The sequence below is a fragment of the Cherax quadricarinatus genome, chromosome 84 (genome assembly GCF_038502225.1).
Source record: "Cherax quadricarinatus isolate ZL_2023a chromosome 84, ASM3850222v1, whole genome shotgun sequence".
Classification (NCBI taxonomy): Eukaryota; Metazoa; Arthropoda; class Malacostraca; order Decapoda; family Parastacidae; genus Cherax; species Cherax quadricarinatus.
In genome coordinates this window covers 7,509,233-7,522,344 of record NC_091375.1, presented here as the reverse complement: position 1 = coordinate 7,522,344, position 13,112 = coordinate 7,509,233, and the positions used below count along the sequence as shown (strand labels likewise).

General features: G+C 41.5%; 1 protein-coding gene across 1 annotated transcript in view; it reads right to left on the bottom strand.

The window, feature by feature from the left end:
- Positions 1-2,781: 2,781 nt before the first annotated feature.
- Positions 2,782-13,112, bottom strand: part of LOC128704445 (regulator of G-protein signaling 9-binding protein) — a 73,819-nt gene continuing 63,488 nt past the window's right edge. The window contains exon 7 of the mRNA XM_070102983.1: positions 2,782-10,724. Within this exon, the coding sequence (XP_069959084.1) occupies positions 10,605-10,724 (120 nt within the window). The 3' untranslated portion in view covers positions 2,782-10,604. The remainder of the gene's footprint in view (positions 10,725-13,112) is intronic.

Genomic DNA, 13,112 nt, shown 5'->3' with positions numbered 1-13,112 from the left:
AGCCCTAGAATCAGTGTTGCAACCTACTTGACTTCCTGTCCTGGAACCAGTTTTGTAAAGTACATGACTTAAAGCCCTGGAACCAGTGTTGCAAACTACATGACTTATAGCCCTGGAACCAGTGTTGCAAACTACATGACTTCCAGCCCTGGAACCATTGTTGTAAACTACTTGACTTTCAGCCCTGGAACCAGTGTTGTAAACTACTTGACTTCTAGTCCTGGAACCAATGTTGTAAACTACTTAACTTCTGGTCCTGGAACCAGTGTTGTAAACTACATGACTTCCAGCCCTAGATCCAGTGTTGTAAACTACATGACTTCCAGCCCTGGAACCAGTGTTGTAAACTACTGGACTTCCAGCCCTGGAACAATTGTAAACTACAAAACTTTCAGCCTTGAAACCAGTGTTGTAAACTGCCTGACTTCCAGCCCTGGAACCAGTGTTGTAAACTGCCTGACTTCTAGTCCTGGAACAAACACTGTCAACTACTTGACTTCCACTCCTGGAACCAATTTTTCAAATTATTTATTTTTTTATTTTTATTATCACACCGGCCGATTCCCACCAAGGCAGGGTGGCCCGAAAAAGAAAAACTTTCACCATCATTCACTCCATCACTGTCTTGCCAGAAGGGTGCTTTACACTACAGTTTTTAAACTGCAACATTAACACCCCTCCTTCAGAGTGCAGGCACTGTACTTCCCATCTCCAGGACTCAAGTCCGGCCTGCCGGTTTCCCTGAATCCCTTCATAAATGTTACTTTGCTCACACTCCAACAGCACGTCAAGTATTAAAAACCATTTGTCTCCATTCACTCCTATCAAACACGCTCACGCATGCCTGCTGGAAGTCCAAGCCCCTTGCACACAAAACCTCCTTTACCCCCTCCCTCCAACCCTTCCTAGGCCGACCCCTACCCCGCCTTCCTTCCACTACAGACTGATACACTCTTGAAGTCATTCTGTTTCGCTCCATTCTCTCTACATGTCCGAACCACCTCAACAACCCTTCCTCAGCCCTCTGGACAACAGTTTTGGTAATCCCGCACCTCCTCCTAACTTCCAAACTACGAATTCTCTGCATTATATTCACACCACACATTGCCCTCAGACATGACATCTCCACTGCCTCCAGCCTTCTCCTCGCTGCAACATTCATCACCCACGCTTCACACCCATATAAGAGCGTTGGTAAAACTATACTCTCATACATTCCCCTCTTTGCCTCCAAGGACAAAGTTCTTTGTCTCCACAGACTCCTAAGTGCACCACTCACTCTTTTTCCCTCATCAATTCTATGATTCACCTCATCTTTCATAGACCCATCCGCTGACACGTCCACTCCCAAATATCTGAATACGTTCACCTCCTCCATACTCTCTCCCTCCAATCTGATATTCAATCTTTCATCACCTAATCTTTTTGTTATCCTCATAACCTTACTCTTTCCTGTATTCACCTTTAATTTTCTTCTTTTGCACACCCTACCAAATTCATCCACCAATCTCTGCAACTTCTCTTCAGAATCTCCCAAGAGCACAGTGTCATCAGCAAAGAGCAGCTGTGACAACTCCCACTTTGTGTGTGATTCTTTATCTTTTAACTCCACGCCTCTTGCCAAGACCCTCGCATTTACTTCTCTTACAACCCCATCTATAAATATATTAAACAACCACGGTGACATCACACATCCTTGTCTAAGGCCTACTTTTACTGGGAAAAAATTTCCCTCTTTCCTACATACTCTAACTTGAGCCTCACTATCCTCGTAAAAACTCTTCACTGCTTTCAGTAACCTACCTCCTACACCATACACTTGCAACATCTGCCACATTGCCCCCCTATCCACCCTGTCATACGCCTTTTCCAAATCCATAAATGCCACAAAGACCTCTTTAGCCTTATCTAAATACTGTTCACTTATATGTTTCACTGTAAACACCTGGTCCACACACCCCCTACCTTTCCTAAAGCCTCCTTGTTCATCTGCTATCCTATTCTCCGTCTTACTCTTAATTCTTTCAATTATAACTCTACCATACACTTTACCAGGTACACTCAACAGACTTATCCCCCTATAATTTTTGCACTCTCTTTTATCCCCTTTGCCTTTATACAAAGGAACTATGCATGCTCTCTGCCAATCCCTAGGTACCTTACCCTCTTCCATACATTTATTAAATAATTGCACCAACCACTCCAAAACTATATCCCCACCTGCTTTTAACATTTCTATCTTTATCCCATCAATCCCGGCTGCCTTACCCCCTTTCATTTTACCTACTGCCTCACGAACTTCCCCCACACTCACAACTGGCTCTTCCTCACTCCTACAAGATGTTATTCCTCCTTGCCCTATACACGAAATCACAGCTTCCCTATCTTCATCAACATTTAACAATTCCTCAAAATATTCCTTCCATCTTCCCAATACCTCTAACTCTCCATTTAATAACTCTCCTCTCCTATTTTTAACTGACAAATCCATTTGTTCTCTAGGCTTTCTTAACTTGTTAATCTCACTCCAAAACTTTTTCTTATTTTCAACAAAATTTGTTGATAACATCTCACCCACTCTCTCATTTGCTCTCTTTTTACATTGCTTCACCACTCTCTTAACTTCTCTCTTTTTCTCCATATACTCTTCCCTCCTTGCATCACTTCTACTTTGTAAAAACTTCTCATATGCTAACTTTTTCTCCCTTACTACTCTCTTTACATCATCATTCCACCAATCGCTCCTCTTCCCTCCTGCACCCACTTTCCTGTAACCACAAACTTCTGCTGAACACTCTAACACTACATTTTTAAACCTACCCCATACCTCTTCGACCCCATTGCCTATGCTCTCATTAGCCCATCTATCCTCCAATAGCTGTTTATATCTTACCCTAACTGCCTCCTCTTTTAGTTTATAAACCTCTCTCTAAATGAGGTGTGGACTGCAGGTAGGTTATTATTATTATTATATTCATGGGAGTGGGGGGGATGTTAAATCCATAGGGGTCACACAGTGTATAGGGGTATGAGTACTACATACTCTATGATAGGTCTAACATACATCATGTAGAGTAGGGGTCGGCAACCCCCGGCCTGTGTGAGGTTTTCGTCCGGCCTGCCAACTTAACACCTGGACACTAATTATCTAATTAGTATCAAATACAGATGCAATAGTTCACTTCAAGGTTAGGCAGTCCCTGGAAAAGTTACTTCATATCCTCCCTCTTGAGAGTTTTTCATTTGAGTTTGTTGTCTGGTGGTAAAACAACTGTACAGTAGGTATCTGCATTCGATAATAATGTTTATTTAATTTGTGATAAATTGTGCTAAGTATTGTTAGAATTAGGCCAAAATTGGTTTAAAAAACTAATGGCAACCTGGAGTTCAAGAATTTTTTTTTATATTACATTTAATAACATGGCCCTCCTCCAAAAGACTGCATGGCCCTTTCTCTCCAAAATGTTCCCGACTCCTGATGTAGAGGGTTAAGAATGCTTTTATGGTGAGGTTACTGGCTTGTCAAGGCTGCTAGGCATCCATGCTCCTCCCTCACTATTCTCTCAATATGCTCCTCCTAAGATATGCTTGTTGCTATGTTTACACCCCAACCTTTACCATACCTATGACTGGCTTCACAGGCTCTTCTAACCCCTTCACTCCCCCCCCCCCTCCACAGCCTGGCCTGGGACCAGGCTTCCTTGTTAACCAAGTTTCCTTGTTGACTACCTGGTCAACCAGCCTTCCTTGTTGATCACCTGGTGAACCAGGCTTCCTTGTTGATTACCTGGTCAACCAGCCTTCCTTGTTGATTACCTGGTGAACCAGCCTTCCTTGTCAACCACCTGGTGAACCAGGTTTCCTTGTTAACCACCTGATGAACCAAGACTTGAAGGTTGATCCAGCACTTGTATAAAGAAGCTGCTCAGCTTCTCACCTGTATGTGGCTGCAAACATCAAGTCACAGCTCCTGGCTTTGAAACCTGTCTTTGTTCTAACAGTATTTCTGACATACTGATGAAGGTTTGTAGTCTCTGTCCTTCCCAGTCAGTTCTGTCCTCTTCACCTTCCTTGATATACTTAACTCAGCACTTGTAGGATATAAAGACCATCCCTGCAGTCTCCTTGTGAAGGTTTTTCATATTCTCTCCCACTGTCATTGTCATTAGCTTATCAAGGGCAAGCAGCAAAATATAGGACTTTTATCTCTTCTGATATGTCATTTACATGTGTAAGGAAGATTATTTATCCCGGTAAGGTACAACATCAATTTTCCAGAACCTTTGGTTCCAAAGTCTTTCCGGATTACTGATTTGTCCAGACTAGGGGTGGTCAGTTGATTTACTGAGACCATAATCTTCACAGATCTTATGCACTGAAGCACCACGGTCCAGTTTTCTCAACATTTCAACTTTCTCTTGAATTGATACAGACTGGTGTTTGTTTGACACCATCAGTCTCCCTCTCATCTCCCTTACAAGCCATAGGTAGGGTTAATTTAATCAAAATAAGTTAAGAAACTCACAGAACTGGGGTATCCCCCACCAGCAGGTGCAGTGTAAACAATCCAAGTGAGCACGGCTACACTCACCGGCATCTGTGGGCCACCAAGTAAACTAGTCTGGCCGCCGCAGGAATTTCAAGTTCCTGCTCGTAAATTTGTATGGATTATAAGAGGTTCTGGACCATCAGTGTTGGGAAAGTCAGTGTTGTCTCTGTACTAACTGTGGGTCAATGCTGATGCTTCATCGTCACCTTCACACTGTCTCTTCAGGTATCTCATGTAATACCATTGTCTTTCCTGATGCAACTCTATCATTGTCTTAGAACTCAGCAGGTTTATAAGACAAGACTTTTCCTCTCTACACCCAAGCTGGTTCTTGCATGTATCCTTAATTGCCCAGGTTCTCCACCATTTTCCTACTGATCATCATCTCCATTACCTTGGAGAATATGCATGTAAAAAAAAAAAACAGATTTTATAGTCCAGCCTTCTTTTCTATCTTCTTGTTCGAATATTGGCATTACATTCACCGTTTTCCGAATTTCCTTCGCCACTTGCCTCATTTCCAGTGACCTATTGAAGATGTTTTTGTAATATTGCAGAAAAGGCTTCCAAAGCATCTTTCAGCACCCAGAGAGAATTATCAGGTCCCATTATTGGTACTCCGTCTTGCTCAGCCAGTAAAGAACCTCATAAAGACGTTGAGATTAAGAAGACCAATGAAGACTGGCAAACATCATTACATCGAAGAATGAAGTAAAGAAATTACCATTTGTGTCAAAAACCCGTACATAATTTACAAGGCTGGAAGACATTTGACAGCACTCATGTAAGCTCCTGGAGGGTGTTCTGTGGGTCAACATCCCCACAGCCCAGTCCATGACCAGGCCTCCCAATGGATCATTAAAGAAACATTAATTCTGTTTATCTTCATTAGAATTAATGTTTCTTTAGTATTTCTCTACACATATGTGCAATGTTTATGGTCTATTAGTCTGAAAGCTGTATCTTGGCCGAAATGCTCAGCATAACCCCGGGACATACCATGGTCGCTGTCATATGTTGTACAGTCTTATAAAACTACATGATCTATCTAGTGAAAATAGTTTGTTTCTTTTTCTTTACTTCACTTCTTGATTTGAGGATGTTTTCCAGTCTTCGTTGATCTACCCAGTCTCTTCACCTTCATGGAGTTGTTCCAGTTTCTACAGTGAGTATCTTAGTAAAAGGTGCCTTAAACTCCTCAGAGAACTTTGTGTTACTACAGTAAGCTCTTTTTCTTCTAGAATCTTAGAACTCTTGACTTTTTGCTCATCTTCCTTCTGATGTGGCAAGTAGCTGCTTTGTCTCTGATTTTTAAACTTTGTTTCTGACATTATCAAATTATTTCATTACTTCTCTTGCTCTTGCTTATTCGTTGTGTATGTGAATGTGTGTATTATAAACCCTCTTGTCAAAAATAACAACAATTCAATTTAGGATTAAAGTAAATTTCACTAAAACAACTAGTGCTAATCCATGACAAATGATAGTAAAAACTATTTTCTTCTTACAAGTGCAACCAACACTTCTCTCACTCTCTAACTAAAAGCCTAACAATCACAGATCTATGTTTGTGCATTACTAACAGTCAAGTATAGAACTGCACTTGACTATATTAACAAATAGACACATGTATGTGAGCAAACTTTGGCACTCAGAGGAGCTCCCTAAATAATCCTGCTATCATATCTTTCCCAATAGTAATTCTTTGTTTTTTCTACACTAAAAAAAATATTCTATTTCTCCTCATTTGAAAAAAGATACATTACTTCATATTATCACAATGAAACAAAAGTGTAATAGTTTACATTATCACAAGTGAGCTAACTCTAGCAGTACAAAAGCTACCAATATGATGAGAAACATTTTTACACAAAGACTGGAAATGATGAAACCTTAGTCGTTTTGGGAGGCAGGACTTGAGCAGAGGATGACCATAGTGGCAGAACGTAATACACCTGAGGAAAACTGCACACCCCAGGTGTGGTGTTTGGCACTAATCTCAGTTAGCAAGCTATCAGAGGCAGGACACCCCAGGTGTGGTGTTTGGCACTAACCTTAGTTAGCAAGCTATCAAAGGCAGGACACCCCAGGTGTGGTGTTTGGCACTAACCTTAGCAAGCTATCAGAGGTTAGACACCCCAGGTGTGGTGGTGGCACTAACCTTAGTTAGCAAGCTATCAGAGGCTGGATACCCCAGGTGTGGCCCCGCAAGGCTGTCAATACCACCACACAAGCGGCCTACCACACACAATAGTGAAGAAGACAAGTTGCACAACATAGTCCCAGTAGAGACATGGGAGATTTCAATTCATGAGCTGATAAAGCTCCACATAGTGAAACATTAATTCCACAGCCTGTGTCTTCTTCACTATCAATACCAGCAGGAGCCACACTAGATAAAACACTGGTTGAGTAATGGCATCAACAAACCAAAATAATTATCAGCCCAAAGTTCTCTTAAAGAAACCATTTGATCCTTACATATGGCTTTTTGGGGACATATTGAAACATATGTTAATAAACTACATAATACAGACATAAGCAAAATGGTAAAATGTTTGTGAGTGAGGAAGAAATATAACTGATAATGATGCCAATTTTATGTTTTATTTCAATATCCAGTGAGGAAAAAATCTTTCCAAAACCTATTTCTACTGTAAATTTCATGTAAGTGAATCCCTTGACCTCAGACTGCCTCTCCTCACCTCAGGCCCTCATCCACTGGGAGGCCGGGTCATGGACCAAGCCATGGGGGTGTTGAGCCCTGCAACATCCTCCAGGTATACTACAGGTAAACCCTGAGACTGCCATACCTTCCTGCTCAGCTTCCATACCCACAACTACTGTAATTTGTTGAGAGGTAGACCCAGTCATATTGTTGTGAAGGAAGAGTGGGAAGATACAATGTTAAGCGCACCTCTACAACTCTGGTAGTTATAACTGAACAATCTCACTTAAACTTGGCACTTACAAAAAACACCAGGCATTTAATGTTGAAATTCAGGATGAAATTAATAGTCAGAAGTTAATTCTACATTAGTGTATAAGAGACTAGGTTGACCAGTGTTGTGTGTGAGACAAATTACATCTCCATCCACCTAACATTCAGAGGGTCACTCATCACTGGTGCTTGTGTGCACTTCAGCCTCAACACATTGCTGTGGATGTAACTTAACCCGTAAACGGTCCAAACGTATATATACGTTTTTTCAACATTTGATAGTATGTAAAAAAAGTAGATCTTCTTTTTGTTTTTTTTACATTTGAAAATGTGTAAAAAAACTTTGATCTACTTTTTTTTGTTATATTTGAAAATATGTAAAAAAAAACGTAGATCTACTTTTGTAGCACTACACATGTGAACGCAGATCTGCTTGGACCGTTTACGGGTTAATAATGGTGGTATTTTGTCAGGAGAAATATTCACATTTCTCATGATGTGGGTTTCAGTCATGTTTCGCTCAGTAGAGAGTATGGTGAACAGACTGAGGCCTTCTGACTCGCCATCGTAAAAATTAAAGATATACGTACTATAGAGAAGAAAGTCACTTTGACTTATTTTTTGGGTTATACTAGGTAATTTACAGATATGTTACCATATGTGAAAATTTGTGTGTACCTGTACCTAAATTAATTTACATTATCAAATGCAAGAAAAGGATCTGTAAAATACATTACAACAATAGTATAGCACGGATTAAATGCCTAAAACTACATTTGGCTTACTTCTGTTACTCACATGTACACACAGCATGGTGCTGGATAACATCCACACACACAGCATGGTGCTGGATTACATCCACACACACAGCATGGTGCTGGATTACATCCACACACACAGCATGGTGCTGGATAACATCCACACACACAGCATGGTGCTGGATTACATCCACACACACAGCATGGTGCTGGATTACATCCACACACACAGCATGGTGCTGGATTACATCCACACACACAGCATGGTGCTGGACAACATTCACACACACAGCATGGTGCTGGACAACATTTACACACACAGCAATGTGCTGGATAACATCCACACACACAGCATGGTGCTGGACAACATTCACACACACAGCATGGTGCTGGACAACATTCACACACAGCAATGTGCTGGATAACATCCACACACACAGCATGGTGCTAGACAACATTCACACACACACAGTATGGGGGCTGGACAACATTCACACACACAGCATGGTGTGTGTGTGAACAACATTCATCTGTGTATTTGTTAATGGTGTGCTCATTCCCACTGAGCGTTTATTACCATTTGTCATTACTTGAGACATATGCAGCCATTCCCAGGGAGAATGTTTCACCTGGGTCGGTATTCATTTCAACCCAACAGACCTTTATCTCTTGATTTCACCTGAGAAGCACTACTATCTTCAGAGCCACAGTCACAAGTTATTCTCTGCCACTTACACTACTCACTATAGAATGAAATGTATCAGTAAGTTAAAGAACAAAAAGGCACAATACCGTGAGTGAACAATACACAATAACCCACGCATAGGAGAAAGAAGGTAATGATGACGTTAGGGCTGATCTGGACCTCTGACTGCTCTACTTTTCCACATATGAAACTGCTGCATAATACCTTGAAGGAGGTGTTTTAAGGTTGGAAAGATCTTGATCCACACAATTAAAGCTATCCTCCTGTACTTCGATCCATACCTGACTACCTCCCATTTCCGACCAGGGCCTTTATACCTTGCTCAAGTGAGTGAAATTAAATTTCTTCAGCTCTGCACAGGGACTGAGTACAGCCTCTCCTCACTTAACAACAGAGTTCTGTTCCTAAGACCATTTATAACATTTATAAAATTTTTAGAATATTTTTAAATGTTTATACAGTAGTGTACTGTATATTGTAATAAACATAACAGAGGAAATCTGCTCTAATATACATTATTTAGGTATGCATACTAGTCAGAGAACCAGTTGTAAGTCCGAGTCATCGGTAAACGAGTACATCGGTAAGTGAGGAGAGGCGTGTACTCTCTCTGTATTTACAATTCCTAGAGCTCTGTATTGAAGCAGAATTTGTTAAACTTACGTGATTCACATAACATGAAATTTTTAGAACAGAAGACTACTGTATCACAATTCCCATCTTGAGAGTGGCAAATCCATCAGCAAGGCTCAGTTAACCAAGCATAACATCCTCGTACAATAGTACCTTTAAAGTGATCCAGAGGGACGTAAAGGCCACACACCCAGCACTTCCACCCAGGTCCCCCACTTCTCTATATTCCACAGCTTGAAGCTCAGTGTTCATATTAATAATTACAACAGATAAGCAAGCAACTCAAGTGATGGAGAGGCAGTAAAATATTTTAAATAATATATAGTAAATGTATTTTCCTTACTGGATGTTGATATTACACATAACATTCCAATGATAGATGAACAAAATATTTAGTTGGGCCATAATGATCTTAACAACTTAAGTAGATAATAAAATTTCTTGGACAAGATTGTCGTCAGTATGACGATACCTCACAAATATAGAAATAAAAACTAACAAATATAAAAATATTCAAGATAAATATCTGAATCTATGCCAGGGCTAAAATATGATACAAGGATAATATTTACCAACGAGCAGACAAGTTAACCTCAGTTATGAGGAACAAGCTGGCAGCTTCTGCATGAAGTACATTACCATGTTGATGAAGGTGAGGCAGGAAGGTGGTCCAGGTTGATGCTAGGTGAGGAAGGTCACTAGTATAGGTAGGAAGATCATTAGTATACCCAGGAAGGTAAACAGGAAGATGATGCAGGTTGATGCTAGGTAAGGAAGGTCACTAGTTTACCCAGGAAGGTCACTAGTATACCCAGGAAGGTAGACAGGAAGGTGGTGCAGGTTGATGCTAGGTAAGGAAGGTCACTAGTATACCTAGGAAGGTAATGCAGGTTGATGCTAGGTAAGGAAGGTCACTAGTATACATAGGGAGGTAAGAAGGTGGTGCAGGTTGATGCTAGGTAAGGAAGGTCACTATTATACCTAGGAAGGTAGACAGGAAGGTGGTGCAGGTTGATGCTAGGTAAGGAAGGTCACTAGTATACCTAGGAAGGTACACAGGAAGAAGAGTAACACTACAGATGTCACCACCCAACATAAACAGCGTCGTCTGCGCACAGTATTTACACTCTCCTCTCCCTGTAAACAAAAACACAGTATTTACACTCTCCTCTCCCTGTAAACAACAAACTTAACAGCACAGTGTATGTTATACTTACACACAAACATTAAAATCATTTGGACAGTGTCACTGATCTAGAGCTTCACCAATCTCTTCCTTCTCTTCGTAAACCTTTAATTGCATCAATGGATAAATCAGTGTATTTTTCCAAGTTAAAAAACTTTGTTTTTGCAATTTCCACATTACTGAGTTTTTTTTAGAAGTTGCAAAACTTAGACCAAAACCTAGAGCAGTGGTTGTAATTTTATGTGATGTTTCATCTGATAAGTTACGGAACTGTTATTAGCATGTTCAGTCCAGTCAATGGTTTCAATTACATCATCTAATTTTCTTTTCAGTTTTTTTGTGAGTTCATTACAAACTTTTGCATTTGGCAGGATTGAATTCGAGAAGCCAGTTTCTGGACCACATGTCCAGCCTGTACAGGTCTCTTTGCAGTCCTGCCTCATCCTCATCCGATTTAATTCTTCTCATCAGCTTCACATCATCTGCGAATAGGGACACTTCAGAGTCGTATTCCTTCCATCATGTCATTCGCATATATCAAAAATAGCACTGGTCCTATAATCGACCCCTGTGGGACCCCGTTCGTCACAGGTACCCACTGTGATACCTCTTCACGTACCATGACTCGTTGTTGCCTCCCTGTCAGGTATTCTCTGATCCATTGCAGTGCCCTCCCTGTTATATGCACCTGATCCTCCAGCTTTTGCACTAATCTCTTGTGAGGAACTGTGTCAAAGGCCTTCCTGCAGTCCAGGAAAATGCAATCAACCCACCCCTCTCTCTCGTGTCTTACTTCTGTTACCTTGTCATAAAACTCCAGAAGGTTTGTGACACAGGATTTGCCTTCCATGAACCCATGCTGGTTTTCATTTATAATCTTCTTCCATTCCAGGTGTTTGACCACTCTCCTCCTGATAATCTTCTCCATGACTTTGCACACAATACATGTCAGAGACAGGTCTGTAGTTTAGCGCCTCGTTTCTGTTTCCTTTCTTAAATATGGGGACTACATTTGCTGTCTTCCATTTCTCAGGTAGTTGCCCAGTTTCAAGGGATGTGTTGAAGATTGTGGTTAGAGGCACGCACAGCATCTCTGCTCCTTCTCTAAGGACCCATGGGGAGATGTTGTCCGGTCCCATCGCCTTTGAGGTATCAAGGTCACTTAGCAGCTTCTTCACCTCCTCCTCGGTTGTTCATATGTCATCCAACACTTGGTGGTATATTCCCTCTTGATGTTCCCTTCTGTACTGACTTCCCACAGCCCTTCCTGTCTCTACTGTAAAAACTTCCTTAAATCTCCTGTTTAGCTCCTCACATACTTCCTGGTCATTTCTTGTGAGTTCTCCCCCTTCTGTCCTTAATCTGATCACCTGGTCTTTGACTGTTGTCTTCCTCCTGATGTGGCTATACAACAGTTTCGGGTCAGTCATGATTTTCGATGCTATGTCATTTTCATACTGTCGCTGGGCCTCCCTCCTTACCTGTGCGTACTCGTTCCTGGCTCTGCGACTGATCTTCCTATTTTCGTGTGTTCTCTGCCTTCTGTACTTTTTCCATTCTCTATTGCACTTTGTTTTTGCCTTCTTACACCGTCGGGTAAACCAGGGGCTCGTTCTGGTCTTCCCGTTGTTTCTGTTGCCCTTGGGAATAAACCTTTCCACTGCCTCCTTGCATTTTGTTGTTACATATTCCATCATTTCATTTACTAGCTTTCCTGACAGTTCTCTGTCCCATGGGACCTCCTGCAGGAAGTTTCTCAACCCTATGTAGTCCCCTCTTTTATAGTCAGGCTTTTCCCATTCAACTCCTGTTACTCTCTCCACTTGCAGCTCTACTGTGTGTACTCACCTATTTGTACTCACCTATTTGTGGTTGCAGGGGTCGAGTCACAGCTCCTGGCCCCGCCTCTTCGCTGATTGCTACTAGGTCCTCTCTCTCCCTGCCCCATGAGCTCTATCATACCTCGCCTTAAAACTATGTATCGTTCCTGCCTCCACCACATCACTTTCTAGGCTATTCCATGGCCTGACTACTCTATGACTGAAGAAATACTTCCTAACATCTCTTTGATTCATCTGAGTCTTCAACTTCCAATTGTGACCTCTTGTGTCTGTGTCCCATCTCTGGAACATCCCGTCTTTGTCCACCTCGTCTATTCCGCGCAGTATTTTATATGTCGTTATCATGTCTCCCCTGACCCTCCTGGCCTCCAGTGTCGTCAGGCCGATTTCCCTCAACCTTTCTTCATAGGACAATCCCCGTAGCTCTGGGACTAGTCTTGTTGCAAACCTTTGCACTTTCTCTAATTTCTTGACGTGCTTGACTAGGTGTGGATTCCA